We start from the raw sequence: 20,988 nt of genomic DNA, 5'->3' as shown, positions 1-20,988 counted from the left end.
GTGCGATTTTTCCACAATTTCAAATCGCAGGCAGCATTGTGGCAATTCTGCCGCAATCCCAAATTGCGGAATGTGAGTGGGGCCTTACAGCAATCACGTGATTGTCAGGATCCTGTTACTGTGACTCCCCAGATGGCAGGAAGGGCCCCTAAGTGCCCGGTCACACTGGATGCGAATTGGCATGCGATTTACATGCCATGCGACTTGCAAATCACATGCCAAGGTGCACCCTATTGTCCGCAGTTACAGGGGTCATATCGGTGCGGTTCCGTCTTGGTCGGAGCCGCACCAATTTCTAATGTAGTCAAGGGCGGACTGACAACTCATGGGGCCCCCGGGCAATAGGGGATCATGGGGCCCCCGGGCAATAGGGAATCATGGGGCCCCTGTGTCCTTGCCCAAACTCAAAAAAGCCTATGAAAAAGGTACCAGGGGCATCTCATGGGGCCCCCTACTGACCCCGGGCCCTCGGGCAGTGCCTGAGTTTCCAAATGGTCAGTCCGCCCCTGAATGTAATACATGCACTACGTTTGGTGTGATTTGCATAGACGTCTGTGTCAGATGTCTCACAAATCGCACCTGAAATCTGCATCTCAACCAATTTTGAAATCATGCGACTTCACTGTAACTTCCACAATTTCAAAGTCGGGTTTGGTGTGAACTCATCACGCAAAAAAGGTTCATGAGCTTCTTTTGCGCCACAAAATGCACATAGGGCAGTCTATTCAAACGCATGTAAATCGCACTATAAAAATAGAGAGCAGGAATATGCGTTCCCGCAACAAGGTGTGAAGGGGGTCACACTGGTGCGATTTCAGGTGCAATTTGCGAATTGAAATCGCATCTAATGAAAGTCAGTGACTTAACATGTGCGATTTGCTGCCGTGCGATTTCTAAAGTAGTTCTTGCATGACTTTTTCTGCAGTTTTGTTGTGATTTCACATTCATCAAATATAATGGAAATCGCACTACAAATGGCAAGAAATCATTGAAAATCTTCACAAGTAGCAATAAAGTCTTCATAAATCGCACCTGAAATCGTGCTGCAATTGCAGACAAATCACGCAATTTTAAATCGCAGCGGTGTAACTGGTTCCTAAGTGCCTGGCCACACAGGTGCGATTTGCAAAGTCGCACCTGAAATCACATTGCAATTGCATGCAAAGCACGCGATTTTAAATCACAGCGGTGTGACCGATTCCGATGCGATTTCAGGTGCGATTTGCGAAATCGCACCTGAAATGGCATCTAATAAATGTGAATGTCAGTGTCCTAACATGTGCGATTTGCTGCAGCGCGATTTCTAAAGTAGTTCTTGCATTACTTGTTCTGCAGTTTTGTTGCGATTTCACATACATCAAATATAATGGAAATCGCACTACAAATTGCAAGAAATTGTTGAAAATCTTCACAAGTAGCAATAAAGTCTTCATAAATCGCACCTGCAATTGCAAACAAAGCACGAGATTTTAAATCGCAGCAGTGTAACCAGTGACTACGTGCCGGTCATACCGGTGCAATCTCAGGTGCAATTTGCGAAATCGCGCCTGAAATTGCATCTAATGAATGTGAATGTCAGTGTCTTACCATGTGCGATTTGCTGCAGTGCGATTCCAGGTGAGATTCATGAAGACTTTATTGATTTATTGATTTCTAAAGTAGTTCTTGAATGACTTTTTCTGCAGTTTTGTTGCGATTTCACATACATTGAATACAATGGAAATCGCTCTGCAAATCGCAAGAAATCGTTGAAAATCTTCACAAGTAGCAATAAAGTCTCCACAAATCACACCTGAAATCGCTCTGCAAATGCAGACAAATCGCAGAGGTGTAACCAGTGACTAAGTGCCCGATCATACTGGTGCAATTTGTGAAATCGCACCTGAAATTGCATCTAATGAATGTGAATGTCAGTATCCTAATATGTGCGATTTGCTGCAGTGCGGTTTCTAAAGTAGTTCTTGCATGACTTTTACTGTAGTATTGTTGCATTTCACATACATTGAATATAATGGAAATCGCTCTGCAAATTGCAAGAAATCGCTGAAAATCTTCACAAGTAGCAAAAAAGTCTTCATAAATCGCACCTGAAATCGCGCTGCAATTGCACACAAAGAACACGATTTTAAATCGCAGTGGTGTAACCGGTTACTAAGTGCCCGGTCATACCGGTGCAATCTCAGGTGCAATTTGCGAAATCGCACCTGAAATCGCGCTGCAATTGCAGACAAATCGTAGAGGTGTAACTGGTGACTAAGTGCCCGATCATACTGGTGCGATTTGCAAAATTGCACCTGAAATGGCATCTAATGAATGTGAATGTCAGTGACTTACCATGTGTGATTTGCTGCAGTGCGATTTCTAAAGTAGTTCTTGCATGACTTTTTCTGTAGTATTGTTGCGATTTCACATACATCAAATATAATGGAAATCGCAGTGCAAATCGCAAGAAATCATTGAAAATCTTCACAAGTAGCAATAAAGTCTTCATAAATCGCACCTGAAATCGCTCTGCAATTGCACACAAATCGCAGAGGTGTAACTAGTGACTAAGTGCCTGCTCATATCGGTGCGATTTCAGGTGCGTTTTATGCAGTGCCCGAGTTTACAAATGGTCAGTCCGCCCCTGGGTACGCCCACTACTGCTTATAGCATGGCAGCCAGGCAACTAGCATTTTCAATATGAGAGCCCAGCTATGGCACCCACCATGAGCTTCTGTGCGTTAGAAGCCGCTGCATGTCAGATAGAGCCCCCCTCATTGCCCTCTGGAGGACATCCAGCATCATCCATCTCTTTCCTCCCCAACCTGACTGTCCCTGACCCGCCCCTTTTTTTCATTACATTTAGTTTCTTCCAATCATGGAGGCTCAGCATCACAGCAAACGCAGCCTGCCTAGGGACACCCACTGACACCCTCCCATCAAGGCATTGTGATATTTGCATAACCCCTCCCGCTGCCTGCCTCAAAGCAGGATGCTGTGAGGTTTTCAGAAAGCCCTGCTGGCCCCTCCCACCAGCCATGATCTGTCTGCATTGCATAGAGAAGCACAGAGACCTAGTGATTATGTAATTGTGGGGGTGTGCAATGATAAGGTTTTTATTTAAACACTTCAGCAGCATGTTGATGGGGAGGGGGGGGGGGCGGGCGGGGCGGGGATAGAAAGGGGGGGGGCTAGAAAAGACAAATGATAAGCAAATTAAATTGCAGCTTGCTGGCCCCCCATCAGCCATGATCTGCCTGCATTGCATATAGAGGCACAGAGACTCAGTGATTATGTAATTGGGTCCATGATGGGGAAGGAAGGGGGGGGCAGGGATGGAGAAGGGGGCCCAGGGAGGGCAAAATATAAGCAGATTAAATTGCTGCTTTCTGGCCCCCCAGCAGCCATGACCTGCCTGCATTTCATATAGAAGCACACAGACTCAGTGATTATGTAATTTTGTCTATGATGGGGAGGGGGGGCAGGGATGGAGAAGGGGGGCTCAGGGAAGGCAAAATAGAAGCAGATTAAATCGCAGCTTGCTGGCCCCCCAACAGCCATGATCTGCCTGCATTGCCTAGAGAAGCACAGAGACTCAGTGATTATGTGATTGGGTCTATGATGGGGAATGGGCGGGGGCCAGGGATGGAGAAGGGGGGGCCTAGGGAAGGCAAAATATAAGCAGATTAAATCGCAGCTTGCTGACCCCCAACAGCCATGATCTGCCTGCATTGCCTAGAGAAGCACAGAGACTCAGTGATTATGTAATTGGGTTCATGATGGGGAAGGGGGGGGGCAGGGATGGAGGAGGGGGGCCTAGGGAAGGCAAAATATAAACAAACTAAATTGCAGCTTGCTGGCCCCCAACAGCCATAATCTGCCTGCATTGCATAGAGAAGCACAGAAACACAGTTTTATTAACAGACTTGTCATTAGTGTGGTGAATAAGAAATATAATCAGATTAAAATTCACATTTAAACATGCAAAAACCTGCCCAGAGCAACCAATGGACTTCCGGCAGCCCGGATTTGGGGGGAGAATGTGATTGGTCGGGACCTTAGATAATGGCTCCATTGATGCCGGAAGCTTCCCATGGACTCGCCTGGTGCCTGCAGTCCCATGAATAATGGATTTCCTCCCAGCTCAGCCCCCAGACTCCAGACACAATGCGTCTGTCATGCAGCCCGCTCATGGCGCTGGACCGCGTATTGTCACATTCCCTCGCCGCCTCCTTTGTTGTCGGCGTAAACAACAGATGCCAATGCCTGGCACAGCCTGACACTCCCATCACCGATGCCTGGCCCTCCAAGGGAAAGGGGCCCCGTAATAGAGGCAGGAGCGGGCCCCTGGTGCTGGGGGCCTTCACTCACATCCCATAGACCCTTCATTGTGTTCAATAGGATGCAGCCTGTGGCTGTCACCCCGCCAGGCAGGTCCTTGTCTAGGGTGACAACGCTCCGTCGATGCCTCCCGACCAGGGGCGGACTGACAACTCATGGGGCCCCCAGGCAGTAGGGGATCATGGGGCCCCTGTGTCCTTGTCCAAACTCAAAAAATCCTATGAAAAAGGTACCAGGGGCATCTCATGGGGTCCCTACTGACCCCGGGCCCTCGGGCAGTGCCCGAGTCTCCAAATGGTCAGTCCGCCCCTGGTTGTCATCCTGCGTCATGGGCTTCTGGTGGTGACCATTTGGAAACTCGGGCACTGCCCAAGGGCCCGGGGTCAGTAGGGGGCCCCATGAGATGCCCCTGGTACCTTTTTCATAGGCTTTTTTGAGTTTGGGCAAGGACACAGGGGCCCCATGATCCCCTATTGCCCGGGGGCCCCATGAGTTGTCAGTCCGCCCCTGTTGGTGACTACAACTGTACCTAAGATCCGCCTGAAGATCATGTAGTCCAGGTTCACACCTTTTCCATTGCATCTTGCAGAAACGCACAGCAGTCCATGGAACATGATTTCCTAGGGGACAGGATCACATCTCCGGGTTTTCACCCGCTGCGTTCTTGGTAAAGGGTCGGGGACTTTTTTTAAATGCAAAACATTGCGTTTTTGGTTCTATAGACTTCAATGGAGTTGCTGCATAAAAGCATGCTGTGCGTTTTTGATGCGTTTTTGACGTGTTTTACATTTTAATCTGCCCAGCAACAAGTTAAAAAAAACACAAAACGCATCAAAAACGCAGCAGAAATGCAAAACGCACCGCAGAAACGGAACGAACGCAAACTGCGTAGGTGTGAACCGAGCCGTAGATGGGAAGTGGCTGCAAAGAGGATGCAGGAGATCAGCAGTAAAAGAGGTTAAGGGCCAGTTCACACTCCATGCGTTTCAGTTGCTTTTTTCTGCATCCAAAATGCACAGAAAGTAGGTTCTATGGTTGTCAATGTCAGAGTTCACATCAGTGCTTGCAGTTCCAGTTGAAGAAAAAAAAAGTAGAACAGGCGGCATTTTTCCTGCACAGAACTGTACTGGAACGCGGTAAAATGCATCAAAAACGCACCGGAACGCACATGTCACTATTTAAACTGAAGAAAAAGAAAGGGGTGAAAAATGAACCAGATGGTGGTATAGGGATCAGGATGGTGGGACGGGGATCAGGATGGCGGGATAGGGATCAGGATGGTGGGATAGGGATCAGGATAGGGATCAGGATGGCGGGACGGGGATCAGGATGGTGGGACGGGGATCAGGATGGTGGGACAGGGAATCAGGATGGTGGGACGGGGATCAGGATGGCGGGATAGGGATCAGGATGGCGGGATGGGGATCAGCATGGCGGGACAGGGATCAGGATGGCGGGACGGGGATCAGAATGGCGGGACGGAGATCAGGATGGCGGGACAGGGATCAGGATAGTGGGATAGGGATCAGGATGGTGGGACGGGGATCAGGATGGTGGGACGGAGATCAGGGTGGTGGGACAGGGATCAGGATGGTGGAACAGGGATCAGGATGGTGGGACAGGGATCAGGATGGTGGCACGGGGATCAGGGTGGTGGGACAGGGATCAGGATGGCAAGATAGGGATCGGGATCAGGTTGGCGGGATGGGGATCAGGATGGCGGGACGGGGATCAGGATGGCGGGACAGGGATTAGGATGGCGGGACGAGGATCAGGATGGTGGGATAGGGATCAGGATGGTAGGATGGGGATCAGGATGGCGGGACGGGGATCAGGATGGTGGGACGGGGATCAGGATGGTGGGATAGGGATCAGGGTGGTGGGACAGGGATCAGGATGGTGGGACAAGGATCAGGATGGTGTGACGGGGATCAGGATGGTGGGACGGGGATCAGGATGGTGGGACGGGGATCAAGATGGTGGGATGGGGATCAGAATGGTGGGACGGGAATCAGGATGGTGGGATAGGAATCAGGATGGTGGGATGGGGATCAGGATGGTGGGATACGGATCAGGATGGTGGGAGAGGGATCAGGATGGTGGGACAGGGATCAGGATGGTGGGACGGGGATCAGGATGGTGGGATGGGGATCAGGATGATGGGACGGGGATCAGGATGATGGGACAGGGATCAGGATGGTGGGACAGGGATCAGGATGGTGGGACCGGGATCAAGATGGTGTGACGGGGATCAGGATGGTGTGACGGGGATCAGGATGGTGGGACAGGGATCAGGATGGTGTGACGGGGATCAGGATGGTGTGACGGGGATCAGGATGGTGTGACGGGGATCAGGATGGTGGGACAGGGATAAGGATGGTGGGACAGGGATAAGGATGGTGGGACAGGGATCAGGATGGTGGGATAGGGATCAGGATGGTGTGACAGGGATCAGGATGGTGTGATAGGGATCAGGATGGTGGGATAGAGATCAGGATGGTGGGACGGGGATCAGGATGATGGGATAGGGATCAGGATGGTGTGACAGAGATCAGGATGGTGTGACAGGGATCAGGATGGTGTGACAGGGATCAGGATGGTGTGATAGGGATCAGGATGGTGGGATAGAGATCAGGATGGTGGGACGGGGATCAGGATGATGGGATAGGGATCAGGATGGTGTGACAGAGATCAGGATGGTGGGACAGGGATCAGTCTTGGCAAACCATACGCCCAGTTTGAGCACCACAATGACGATGTATATATGGGATCATGCAGGTCATCCCTGGGGGGCTGTGTGCTCCTCTGACTGTACAAGCATCTCTCAGCATGCGCCCAGCTAACATCTCATCCAAGTCAGAGAGGAAATTGCGGCAGGAGGGATGATGAGCGGATATGATTCACCGCTTGTTATTCTCAGGGAGACATCTGCCCGTCTATAGTCAGCTAACATGGGATACGTTCAGTACATGCATGCTACGCTATGTATCAGTTACCACTCACAGATCACAGTGCTCCCCCTGACCATGCCTGCATCTGCTTTCCTTTTCAGAAGGACGGCACCATCTGTGTTCAGGCATCATCCAGTGTCACTATGAATTGATATGCCGGCTTAGAGATGACACAGTTATGGAAATCCTGGTGTCTATGCAGTTCTTGGTTGTGTTCACAATTGTCTGACGCAGATCAGCCCTTGCTTCAGCCTCTCACTTTGTAACTTGCTACATTGTTACAATGTACAATCTGATCACTGGGAGGGGGGAGACTAAGGAAATGCTTCCTGCTGCCTGCAGCATCAGCAGCACATTAAAAAAGGCCTACATTATGTCTGCAGGTGACAGGTTCTCTTTAAAGAAGGGTCTAAATCCTATATTAGTGACTATGTCTAAATAGAATGACCATCGTGTTATTACTTACATAGGATGGTTTGATCAGTTACTGTGTATGGAATATATGGGGGGTACTCTTCCCTTCCCTCATTGCAAGTCTATCAGTCAGCTCAGACTGCTTGAAAACAATATAGTCCCTATGTGGTTTATCCTGTAATCAGCTGTTATATGGAGATTCTCTATACACCACCTGAGATGTAGACTTCCACTAGACGAGGAGCCTAGAAATGTATGAAATACAATGATAAAAATATGGAACAGCAAATGTAGAGAGCATTAAAGCAACATAAAAAAATGAATATACATTGACATCATTATAATTAGGTAATAAAATATACTATATACTGTATTAAAAAAATACATATATATATATATATTTATTTATTTTTTATTATTATTTTAATTTTATTTTTAATTTTATTTTTTTTTATTTATAAAAAAATTATTATATACATATATCAATATATTTATTTAAAAAAATTATATGTATATATATATATATATATATATATATATATATATATATATAAATATATTATATATATATATATAAAAATGTATAATATATATATATATATATATATATATATATATATATATATATATATATATATATATATATAAAAATAAATTATATATCTCCTAGATTGTAAACTCTAACGAGCCGGGCCCCCTGTTTTGTATTGTAACTGTAATGTCTACTTTAATTTTGTAAAGTGCTGCAAAAACTGTTGGCGCTATATAAATCTTGTATAATAATAATATATTCATATATAATATATTAATATATATTTTTATATATAATTATATTTAATATAATATTTTAATAAAATATATAATTATATATATTTTAGTCTAATATACCTAATATATGTATATATATTGTTATTCAGAAACATAATACTTGTTTTTGTCCTTTGTCAAATTGCAACCACTTCCTGTCTACGTGCACTTCAGTGATGGCTGCACGGCATCTCTCATGGCTGCTTCCTGATGGTGACAACAGTGGACCATGTCTGCACAATGTGTGTTGGCCCACAAGCCACTTGTAGTCTCCATTGTTAGCCTGTGTGAATGAGGGACAACCAGGAGCACAATTGGGACAAGGGGACACAGTTATCATCAGGGGCGGACTGACCATTCAAGCACTGCCCGAGGGCCCAGGGTCAGTAGAGGGCCCCATGAGATGTCCCTGGTACCTTTTCATAGGCTTTTTTGGGTGTGTTTGAGTGTGGGCAAGGACACAGGGGCCCCATGATCCCCTATTGCCCGGGGGCCCCATGAGTTGTCAGTCTGCCCCTGGTTATCACCCGATACCAGGAAGGGCTCCAGCAAGCACCCTTATGGTTGGACCCTTATGGAAGCCCAAACGGTTACTTATCCTTTGAGGGGATTAATCTATAATGAAGGCATGGTGATACGTGACCTCGTTTTTGGTCTTCACCCACGGTGAACAAGCCGCTCAGCAGATGATCCATTTTGAGTATAAAGACATTTTTTAGTATAGAGTTAGTAGAACCGAGTACAAATAGTGAAAAAGCTTGATACTGAAATGAAAAGTATAGTAAATATGTCCAACACGTTTCGGGGCAAGTGTCTCCTTCTTCAGGGTTTAAACTAATGGTGCCAGTCCAGCAACATGGTGGGCACAAGAATATGCTGATACCATGGCTTTTTAGTTTGTTTGTTTGTTTTTCATTTTAATGAATCGAAATGATCCAGAAATGATCACAATGCCATACCTTTAAGCCCTGAAGAAGGAGAAGGTCCTACCCCGAAACATGTTGGATATCTTCTAAGAGCTGTGTTCAGACTAACAGTAAATTTCAGATATAAAGTCATTAACCAGAGTGTGCTGTCTCTCTCCACAGGTGACATACCTCATTCTGTAGACCTCGCAGAGAACCAATCAACAACCTCATCAATATGACACTAGCAGGTACGTCCCCCCAGGTACTCGTGATATATGGGAGGCGCTGAATGGCACGGCTACTTTCTTAAAGAGTTGTAGGACCTCAGCTCTGTACGGATAATGGACGTGAAAAGCATTGCCTTCCTTCATTACTCGGATTTAAAACGGTTTCCTCATGGGAGGGGCTATTGGAGAAGGGGGCAGGGAAATGGGAGTGAAAGTTCCTGCAGGGCAGTGATTAGAGCTGATCGCCAGCTACATATATTAAAAAATGTAGACAGTTTGACCCCTTAACACCACCTTTTGTCAGCCTGTTAATGCCCAAGAATGACAAGGCTTCTGTATCACATGACTGCGTTGATTGGCTCTCACAGTGGTCACATGCCTCTCACAGCTGTCATTCGGTAGCCTTGACTCATGCAATCAGCACAAAACCTCAGGCCGCTGGGGATGCACATGTTCAATGGCTCAGTGTTAACGCCCACCTTTCTTGCCGCTGCATATATGTGTTATGCGGTTGGCAAAACATACGTTCCCCCCCCCCCCAGGTCAAATGCTTTTTATTCATTCTAAACACTGTGATTCAGGAAAATACCAAATTATCACCACTAGATGGAGTTATAAATTAAAGTAGATAAGTATTTAGGTATATAACCGTCAGCTCCATCTAGTGGCCATAATGTGGTATTTTCCTGAATTTCTCCTTGTTCTTTGTGAAGGAATAACATTTGCACTGGAGAAAAAAAGCCTAATTCTGTTTGATTTTTTTCCCCCCATTTGCACAGAGCAAATGAACATGCACTTTTGCTGCACAAGTAGCTAAAAAAATTTTTTTGTTATAAATACATCCTTATGTATCTACCAAAAGTGTTAGACCAACCTAAACCTTTCCTACAAGCCCTAAATGAATGGATATTGATATTATGGGTAATTAGATGGCGGTTTAACCAGTTTTTATTGTGAATTCATTGTCAATGGTCCATGTCCCTGGGGGGTGTGGCGGGGGTGGGGGTGGGGCATGTTCCTTGCCTACATACTTTGTGTTAAAGGTGTCCCTCTTTGCCACCTTAGAAAATTGGGATTTTGTGGTGTGGGGTGAGCTAAGAGCAAGGGAACCCTTGGTCTTCATAAATCAAAGAATTGTGGGTTAAAGAGGAACAGTTCAGGTGAAAATAGTGGTTACACAGCAATGTGACTTGGCCCCTAGGTCAGGGGAAGGCAGACTTTGGCCCTCCAGCAGAACTACATGTCCCATGAGGCATTGCAATACTCTGGCAGCCACAAGCATGACACCCAGAGGCATGATAGGACTTCTGCTACAGCTGGAGGGTCATAGTTTGTCTACTCCTTCCTTAGATTCAACATCAGAGACACAGTAATGGATGTATTGCCAATGTCTGTAGACACGAATCAGCACAATCTTCATCCACTGATTTGCAAATTGTCATCCTCTTCAATTACTGCCAGCTTTGAGTTCTGAGCCCCCGAAATTCGTTGGAATTCTATCTTGTCATGTACAATGAAGACTTACCAGACTCTCATACCTTCTACATTCTTCAAAAGAGAGGGTAGATCTTCTCTGGTCTAGTGACAGCAGTCTTTAGAGGGTTTTCCCTTCACCATAAGGAGATTTCCTTCAACTTCTTGCCCTGCTTCAAGGACCGGAAGTGAAAGAAAGTCTCCCCCCACCAGAAAAAAACACTCACTCCTTAGTCTATCCAAAAAAAGGGGGCCTTTTATACATTTGAGCATGATTCCTATGTGACCATAACAACTTCGATAACGAAATACCCTAACATTTCTGATTTCTCCCACAGCCTACAAAGAAAAGATGAAGGAGCTCCCGCTCGTGTCCCTCTTCTGTTCCTGTTTTTTCTCTGATCCTTCAAAGAAACAGACCTACAAATATGATGGTAAGAACACTGTCTTGACTCCATGACAATTTTTCCTTTGAATGAAAAAAAGAGTAGACATTTTTGTAGGGTTTTATTTTCTGTCTGTGACCCCATTAGGGAACTCTTCACTCACTTCCTGTCCCTGTGACAACCTGTGACACAAAGACAAGAAATGAAGAGTGATGTTGCCACCTGGGCAGGAATTTGTAGACAGTAATAGTAACCTGACAGAAATGTAAACCCTTCCACAATTTATGAAAATTCAACATCTTGTTTCAGTCTGTGTCCCTTACAAGTGAGAGTTCCCATTCCTTCATGGAGACATAAAAAATATATGTTTTAGCTGGTAATTGTACACTATATGGGCACCTGACCATCCAATCTAAACACGTATATACTTGTTGGATATCCCATTCAAAAACCATGGGCATTAATTTGAAGTTGGTCCCCCACAGCTGTCATTCTTCTTTGAAGGCTTTCCACAAGATTTTGGAGGGTGTTTGTGGGAATGTGTACCTATTCATTAAAAAAAACCCAAAACATTTGTGAGGTCAAGTACTGATGTTAGATAAGTTCTGGCTTACAATTGGTGTTCCAACTCATTAAAAAGGTCTTCAGTAGGGTTGAGATCAAGTACCGATGTTGGATGAGAAAACTTGTTTCTCAAATGGTGTTCCAATTTATTCCAAAGATGTTCAGTACGGTTGTGTTAAAGTACTAATGTTGGACAAGAAGAACTGGCTCACAACTTGTGTTCCAATTCATCCCAAAAGTGTTCAGCAGGGTGAGGTCTGGTATAGATGTTGGATGAGAAGATCAGGCTTACAATTGGTGCTCTAATCCATTACATAGGTCTTCAGTAGTGTTGAGGTAAATTACAGATGTTGGATGAGAAGACCAGGCTTACAATTGGTGTTCCAATCCATTACACAGGTCTTCAGTAGTGTTGAGGTAAATTACAGATGTTGATTGAGAAGATCAGGCTTACAATTGGTGTTCCAATCCATTACACAGGTCTTCAGTAGTGTTGAGGTAAATTACAGATGTTGGATGAGAAGACCAGGCTTACAATTGGTGTTCCAATCCATTACACAGGTCTTCAGTAGTGTTGAGGTAAATTACAGATGTTGGATGAGAAGACCAGGCTTACAATTGGTGTTTCAATCCATTACACAGGTCTTCAGTAATGTTGAGGTAATGTCAGGGCTCCGGGTATGACCAGAGGTGTGTGGACTGACACAGGGAAACGCAGGCTCAAGTATGGCGTAACAATATAATTTATTAAGGGTTATACACAAATATAACGCACAATATAACAAAACCAAACCTCCAACTGATAACGGAATGTACACAGATAAGAGCAGTCAGTGCTGGTGAGGTGGAGTGGTCAGGCGGGCCGGGTCAGGAATCATCGGGCAGACAAGACACAAAGGAGTAGGCAGAGCGTAGTCAGACGGCCCGGGTCAGGAACAATCAGGCAGACAAGGTACCAAAGGAGCAGGCTGGAGAGTGGTCAGGAATAGCCGAGGTCAGGACAGGCGGAGTTCATTCAGGGTCAGGATCAAGCAGAATCAGGAATCAGGCAGGAAGCAGACAGGATGCAGGTACAGGGGCTCATGGGAAACATACACCAAGGCACTGACTGCAGGTCTGGCCATTCCTTAAATACACCTCCTGCAGTCAGCCTCAGGTGATGGCTGACTGCAGGAGTGAGCTTCTGTTTGCTGAGAGCACCCGCTGGCCAGCCCTGGTACTGCAGCCCACAAGGCAGGTGAGTCCCATTGGCAAGTCCATTCCTGACAGGTAAATTACAGATGTTGGATGAGAAGTCCAGGCTTACAATTGGTGTTGCAACTCATTAAAAAGGTCTTCTCTACGGTTGAGGTCAAGTACCGATGTTGGATGAGAAGACCTGTCTCCAATGTTGTTCCAATTCATCTCAAACGTATTTAGTAGGGTTTGAAGTCAGGGTTCTGTGTGGGGTGCTCGAGTTCCACCACACTAAACTGGTCAAACCATGAAGCTGGCTTTGTACACAGGGGCACAGTCATGCAAGAACAAAAGAGGGTCTTCACCAACTGTTACCACAAGGTAGGAAGATCACACTTGTCTATAATGTCTTTGTATGCTGTAGTATTAACAGTACCCTTTACTGGAAACTCCTGAACTTAGTTGTTTGGAGAGGGGTCTACATGCTTTGCCAAATAGGTAGGTGTGATGGTCAGGTGTCAACAAACTTTTAGCCATATAGGGTATGCCAACATTCAAAAAGGTATCCTAAACTGTGTTATTCTTGTAAAAGAATTACCCATTGTAAAAATGATTATGTTTTTGAGAATGTGTGACTGCCTATCACAAATACACCATTCAAAACTATCCTGTTGATTCATACAATTTAAGTTTTTTATTCTCCATCCACAGCAGATACAGTGGACCTCACGTGGTGTGTCATCTCAGACATGGAAGTCATAGAATTAAACAAACGAACTTCAGGCCAAGCTTTTGAGGTCATCCTAAAGCCTCCTTGCTTTGATTGTGTCCCAGAGTTAAATGCCTCACTCCCCCAACGCCGGGACCCATCACTGGAAGAGATCCAGAAAAGACTTGAAGCTGCTGAAGAAAGACGCAAGGTAAGTGAGAATGGGTTCACAAATATATTCATGTTGGTCAAAAATGTAAAACGGGTTCAACAGGTTTTTTTTTCAAATTGTATCTATTAGGTTAGGCTCCCAAAAGTAAACATGACCCATGGATATTTGGAGTCCAAGGACAGAAAGGTTGCATTTCTAGAGGTCTTTATTCAGTTTTCATAGACCCTGTTCATTTGGTGGCACTTTACAGCCTTTAATATCAGTCCCTGCCCCAGAAGAGCTTACAGTATTGTTTCCCTATTGCAGTTATGATAGACGATAGACTATCCCTAGTGCCAACTATTGAATAAAGGTGCAGTTTGGGTGTTGGTTGATTGCCTACTGCCAGACTATGGTAAGGAACAAGGGCAACCTGATAAACCAACAAAAACATGGTTTGGGTTAGGGTTAGGAACCCAGAATCCTAGCACTTCAAATCAGCAGTCCAAACGACTGCAAAATGCTGAATTTTTTACCAGCATGGCCGTCATTTAGCTATCCTGCCATTATGTTTCATGTAATTCTCCAACAACGTGACATGCAACTAGACCATAGGTCCACCCATAACTGACTGGCTACTAAAAACATTATGACATTTTGATTTCCCTATCCTTCAGGAAAGATAAACATCTTTAAATAAGGCCAGAAGACTGACTTTCATGATCACACTTGATCGTTCAACATGGCCAACCCACTGTCCTTATCACCTCAGCTAAGAAGCTCTCACAAGCTCTTCCTGGCATGTACAACCTTCTCCATGCTTAACAGTCCATAAGCCAGTTACAAAAGGCCCATTTGTTTGGGTCCTGACTGAGAAGATTCACTTTATTTCTATTCGTCCAATTGACCAGAGTCATCGGAGTCAAAAAAGAAAATCTAAAAATTTGAGTTGTCACTAGAACCAGAACCTGTTCTGGTGACCACTGTCTAAGCAAAGATGTGCAGTACTTTAGAGCAGGGGTCTCCAAACTTTCTAAACAAAGGGCCGGTGTAACATCCTTCAGACTTTAGCGGGGCTGGACTGTGGCCAGTAGGAGCAGAAAATCTCCTGGCCTCTGTAGCAATGCCACATCATTGGTGTCAACGAGAGGAATAGTGCCCTTGCATTGGTGTACGTGAGAGGAATAGTGCCCCATCATTGGTGTCAACGAGAGGAATAGTACCCCATCATTGGTGTCCATGAGAGGAATAATGCTCCATCATTGGTATCAGTGAGAGGAATAGTGCCCCATCATTGTTTACGTGAGAGGAATAGTGCCCCATCATTGGTATCAGTGAGAGGAATAGTGCCCCATCATTGGTATCAGTGAGAGGAATAGTGCCCCATCATTGGTATCAGTGAGAGGAATAGTGCCCCATCATTGGTATCTGTGGGAGGAATAGTGCCCCATCATTGGTATCAGTGGGAGGAATAGTGCTCCATCATTGGTGTCAGTGGGAGGAATTGTGCCCCATCATTGGTATCAGTGGGAGGAATAGTGCTCCATCATTGGTGTACGTGAGAGGAATAGTGCCCCATCATTGGTATCTGTGGGAGGAATAGTGCCCCATCATTGGTATCAGTGAGAGGAATAGTGTCCCATCATTGGTATCAGTGGGAGGAATAGTGCCCTATCATTGGTATCAGTGGGAGGAATAAAGCCCCATCATTGGTGTCAGTGGGAGGAATAGTGCCCCATCATTGGTATCAGTGGGAGGAATAGTGCCCCATCATTGGTATCAGTGAGAGGAATAGTGCCCCATCATTGGTATCTGTGGGAGGAATAGTGCCCCATCATTGGTATCAGTGGGAGGAATAGTGCTCCATCATTGGTGTCAGTGGGAGGAATTGTGCCCCATCATTGGTATCAGTGGGAGGAATAGTGCCCCATCATTGGTGTCCATGAGAGGAATAGTGCCCCATCATTGGTATCAGTTGGAGGAATAGTGCTCCATCATTGGTGTCAGTGGGAGGAATAGTGTCCCATCATTGGTGTACGTGAGAGGAATAGTGCCCCATCATTGGTGTACGTGAGAGGAATAGTGCCCCATCATTGGTGTACGTGAGAGGAATAGTGCCCCATCATTGGTGCATGTGAGATGATTAGTGCCCTTGCATTGGTGTACGTTAGAGGAATAGTGCCCCATCATTGGTGTATGTGAGATGAATAGTGCCCTTGCATTGATGTACGTGAGATGATTAGTGCCCCATCATTGGTGTACGTGAGATGAATAATGCCCTTGCATTGGTGTACATGAGAGGACTAGTGCCCCTGCATTGGTGTACATGAGAGGAATAGCACCCCTGCATTGGTGTACATGAGAGGAATAGCGCCCCTGCATTGGTGTACATGAGAAGAATAGCGCCCCTGCATTGGTGTACGTGCGAGGAATAGCAACCTATCATTGGTGTTGGTGGGAGGAATAGTGCCCCATCATTGCTATCAGTGGGAGGAATAGTGCCCATCACTGGTATCAGTGGGAGGAATAGTGCCCCATCATTGGTATCAGTGGAAGGAATAGTGCCTCATCATTGGTATCAGTGGAAGGAATAGTGTCCCATCATTGGTATCAGTGGGAGGAATAGTGCCCCATCATTGGTATCAGTGGGAGGAATAGTGCCCCATCATTGGTATCAGTGAGAGGAATAGTGCCCCATCATTGGTATCAGTGGGAGGAATAGTGCCCCATCATTGGTATCAGTGGGAGGAATAGTGCCCCATCATTGGTATCAGTGGGAGGAATAGTGCCCATCATTGGTATCATTTGAAGGATTAGTGTCCCATCATTGGTGTCAGTGGCAGGAATTATGCCGCATTGTTAATGTCAGAGGGAGGAATAATGCCTCAGAGGGTAGATAAAGGCAAGCAAAGGGCCACATCTTTAGAGACCTCCCTTTACTTTATGTTGTATTATAGACACAACACAGTGAGTGTTTGTGATACTTTTTTATTATTTCCTTGTTCAATTTTCAAGAAAAGCTTTCCAAGGTTTACCCCCTTTTTCTCATTCCAAGAAAGAATACTGCTTAGACCTTGAACTAGGAGGCAAGCAAATGTTTGTCATGAAAGGGCAAATTTAAAAAAGTATCATGGGCAGTACTCATGAGTGTTGTTGCAAAAGTGCACTAATACAGCTACAACCAGGGGTGTATTTACCACAAGGCAAACAAGGCATTTGCCTAGGGTTGCTTTTTTCGGGGGTGGGGGGCAGTACTGCCCCTTGGAAGAAGGCATGGAAGAAGGGAAACACGAGGCATGGGGACCTGGTGGGTTCCATAAGATGCTTTGGGTTTCATGTCGGTGTATGTACAGCCCGACTTGCGTTCCTGCGGATGTCCTGAGCTGTGAAGGTGAGTGTCTTTCTCACTCTCACCATAGGGGATGGTGGCTGGTATATGGGGGGCAGTGGTAGTGGAAGGCTCAGGTGGAGGGCAGGGCTGTTCTTGGTCAATGTTAGGCTCTTCCTGATGGGGGGGGCACCAATTTTTTTGTTGCCTAGGGCAGCACAAAACCTAAATACACCACTGGCTACAACCACTGCAAGTGTTATAGATACTAATCCCATTTGATTTTTCTTTAGTGTCAAGAAGCCGAGCTCCTCAAACACCTGGCAGAGAAAAGGGAACACGAGCGTGAAGTCATTCAGAAAGCCATCGAGGAGAACAACAATTTCAGCAAAATGGCCAAAGAGAAGCTGATACAGAAAATGGAAGTCAACAAGGAGAACAGGGAGGCCCATCTAGCCGCTATGCTCGAGCGTCTGCAGGAGAAGGTTAGTTAAAGGTTAGTTAAAGTGGTGTCTCGCGTTCTAAACTTTTTATTTAAAATTTCATTTCTTCATGCTCACCTCTGAGAACATAAAAGTGATGCTGTCGTTGCCAAAAAAAAAAAATCTTCGTAGCAGGTCCCTGCAAAAGAAGAGGTATTATACTGTACTTACCTACAGGGATGAACTCAGGTGTTTTCAGATTCTAGTCCTAACCCACCTAAGCAAGCCCACCAGAAAGCTGTGACCTATACTAGGCCAATGATCAGTGGCCAAGTCATCCCTACATCAAGACTTATACACTCTGCAGAAGATTGGCCTAGTACAGGTGGCATCTTTTGGTCGGCTGTCTGGAAGGTCCGAACATGGCTGAGCTCATCACTACTTCTCTTACTTGTGCTTCAACTTCTGTCAGACTCTTCAGAATTCAACATTTCTTAGAGTGTCCCCTTCCCTGTGTCACGATTCCATCAGTTGAGTCTTAGGTCACACTTGTGTCCTGGAGGAGGATGTCCAGAGGATGAAACCACAGCATGATGAAGGGGACACGGTCATCCAATGGTTCACACTCAACATTTCTCATTCAACATTTCTTGGAGTGTCCCCTTCCCTGTGTCACGATTCCATCAGTTGAGTCTTAGGTCACACTTGTGTCCTGGAGGAGGATGTCCAGAGGATAAAACCACAGCATGATGAAGGGGACACGGTCATCCAATGGTTCACACTCAACATTTCTCATTCAACATTTCTTGGAGTGTCCCCTTCCCTGTGTCACGATTCCATCAGTTGAATCTTAGGTCACACTTGTGTCCTGGAGGAGGATGTCCAGAGGATGAAACCACAGCGTGATGAAGGGAACACGGTCATCCAATGGTTCACACTCAACATTTCTCATTCAACATTTCTTGGAGTGTCCCCTTCCCTATGTCACGATTCCATCAGTTGAGTCTTAGGTCACACTTGTGTCCTGGAGGAGGATGTCCAGAGGATGAAACCACAGCGTGATGAAGGGAACACGGTCATCCAATGGTTCTTGCAGTGTCGAATGCTGAAGGGTCTGATGGAGACTGCAGCAATAAATTGGACCAACCATCAATATTATTTTGGCAATTACATTGTTGTTTTGAAATATTTATAGTGTCATCCTTTTCCGGTCTGCAATGGAGCTATGCTTTCCAGTTAAGGCAACCAAATTCTTGGCAATACTACGGTGTCACCAAGAATCTCATCTATGATCTTATGTGTTGTTTCTATATTGCCACAAGTGGCATTGCCAGACTGGCTTCAATGACCTCCTCTAGTCAACCAGCAATGCGCAGTGCTGAGGTTGATCTGGGATGTTTCAAGACCGCAGTAGTAAGATTAGGAAACCACGGAAGCAAACAAAAGTTGCAAGCTCAGCCAAGGCTAGGTGGGGCTCTCCTGTAGGAGAATCCCATGGGAGGGGGAAAACTTGACCATAAGACCATGTGCTGTCCCCCTCAAGACTTTCAGAGCAAGTCCAAGAGCCTACACCTTACTAATGGTGTTGGAGCAAGAACCTGTACAGAGATATGGCTGAAGGAGGTTACAGGAATTTGGCAGCACTAAGATTCAGCTTTTTATGCTCTTGGTTACGATACCCAGGACCATTTGGAAACTCGGGGACTGCCCGAGGGCCCGGGGTCAGTAGGGGGCCCCATGAGATGCCCCTGGTACCTTTTTCATAGGTTTTTTGAGTTTGGGCAAGGACACAGGGGCCCCATGATCCCCTATTGCCTGGGGGCCCCATGAGTTGTCAGTCCGCCCCTGCCCAGGACATTAATAAATGTCATCCAAATGGAGGTTACATGCACTTTAAGCAGGGTAATCACATTCCCTAATGTACAGGTTGCCACTAGAGGGAGCAGTTACAATACTGACTATAAAATATAATAATTAAAATATGAAATGTGAAGCATGTAAAAGGTATAGAAGAATCAAGAACATATTATAGTCATGCAAAATGTGATACTCCCATCCCCCTCTAATCATCAGCGACTTGTCTCCTCTACAGGATAAGCATGCAGAAGAAGTTAGGAAAAACAAAGAGATGAAGGAAGAAGCTTCCAGGTAGAAGGTGGTGGCGTTATACAATTTGGACTGAGGACTCCACGGGGTGCCTGAACTGCCCAGCACAATATTAAGCAACCGAGACTCTTTTATTGCTTTTTTTTTTCTTTTCCTTTCTTTGTTTGTGAATGTTAAAGAGATGACCGGCAAAAAAAAAAAAAAATGTCGCCTTTTTTTCGGAGAAGCTTAGGGATGGGAATTTGGGAGGATGTAACGGGAGGGGTCGACCATCTCATCCGCAAAGACCTAAAGAATCGTACCCTAGGAACCCAGGCTCTGATGTCCTGCCACCTTGTCACTACGCATACCATACTAAAAAGAAAATTAAAATTAAATAAGCCAGCTTGCCGCGATGGGAGCCGCGAATGGCGGTTTCCTGCTGCCGCAGAGCACATGAGTTAACTGTTCTCTATACCTGCTCTTGGAAAGGCTGTTTAATGGCACTGATTTTATATGTCTACCATTGTACTGTCAATACATATTGAATTTCCCGTTTACCTATCTGCCTCTGCGTCTCATTATTTACTTGCCTGTTCATTTTATTTAAAGCTCAAAGGAGCATTTTGTTTAAATCAATTAAAGCTGAATTGTAATCTGTTGAAATTTAGCCTTCCCTGGTTTCTCTCACCACAGCCCCCCAATCAAAGTGCTAATTACATTTTTAGTTAATACTGGTTTTCATTACATACATTATTTTAGAAGCCGTGATGTCATCACTGGGTCCCTGTGATTCTCCATGCAGTGCAGGCAGATTGTGGCTGGTGGGAGGGGCTGGCAGGGTGCTGTACATGACTTCCTGAAAACATCATAGCCCTCAGCCTGGATGCAAATATCAAAGTGCCTTGATGGGTGGGTGTTAGTCTAGAGGAGTGGGCGTTCCATTTGTACAAAATTTGTACGACCGCCACATGTGCTACTGAGCCTCATTGAATGAAAGGGACAAGACAGGGACTTTATAATATGGTACGTGTGGCACAACCAGGGGCAGACTGACTATTTGA

The 20,988-nt window shown here is 45.5% G+C and overlaps 1 protein-coding gene across 2 annotated transcripts in view; it reads left to right on the top strand.

The window, feature by feature from the left end:
• LOC149453057 (stathmin-4) overlaps nucleotides 1-20,484 on the top strand; it is a 28,303-nt gene extending 7,819 nt beyond the window's left edge. The window contains exons 2-6 of one of the 2 annotated variants that reach the window (XM_089688742.1): nucleotides 9,584-9,651; nucleotides 11,442-11,537; nucleotides 13,941-14,149; nucleotides 17,711-17,902; nucleotides 19,932-20,484. In XM_089688742.1, the coding sequence (XP_089544868.1) occupies nucleotides 9,639-9,651; nucleotides 11,442-11,537; nucleotides 13,941-14,149; nucleotides 17,711-17,902; nucleotides 19,932-19,991 (570 nt within the window). In that variant the 5' untranslated portion in view covers nucleotides 9,584-9,638 and the 3' untranslated portion in view covers nucleotides 19,992-20,484. Of the gene's footprint in view, nucleotides 1-9,583; nucleotides 9,652-11,441; nucleotides 11,538-13,940; nucleotides 14,150-17,710; nucleotides 17,914-19,931 lie in introns of both variants that reach the window. The other variant, XM_089688743.1, reaches the window with a different exon arrangement.
• The last annotated feature ends 504 nt before the right edge of the window (nucleotides 20,485-20,988 follow it).

The sequence above is a fragment of the Staurois parvus genome, unplaced genomic scaffold, assembly GCF_062004578.1.
Source record: "Staurois parvus isolate SC_StPar_1 unplaced genomic scaffold, SC_StPar_1.0 ptg000453l, whole genome shotgun sequence".
Lineage (NCBI taxonomy): Eukaryota > Metazoa > Chordata > Amphibia > Anura > Ranidae > Staurois > Staurois parvus.
Note: the sequence above shows the minus strand (reverse complement) of the source record. Positions and strands in the feature narration are given on the sequence as shown.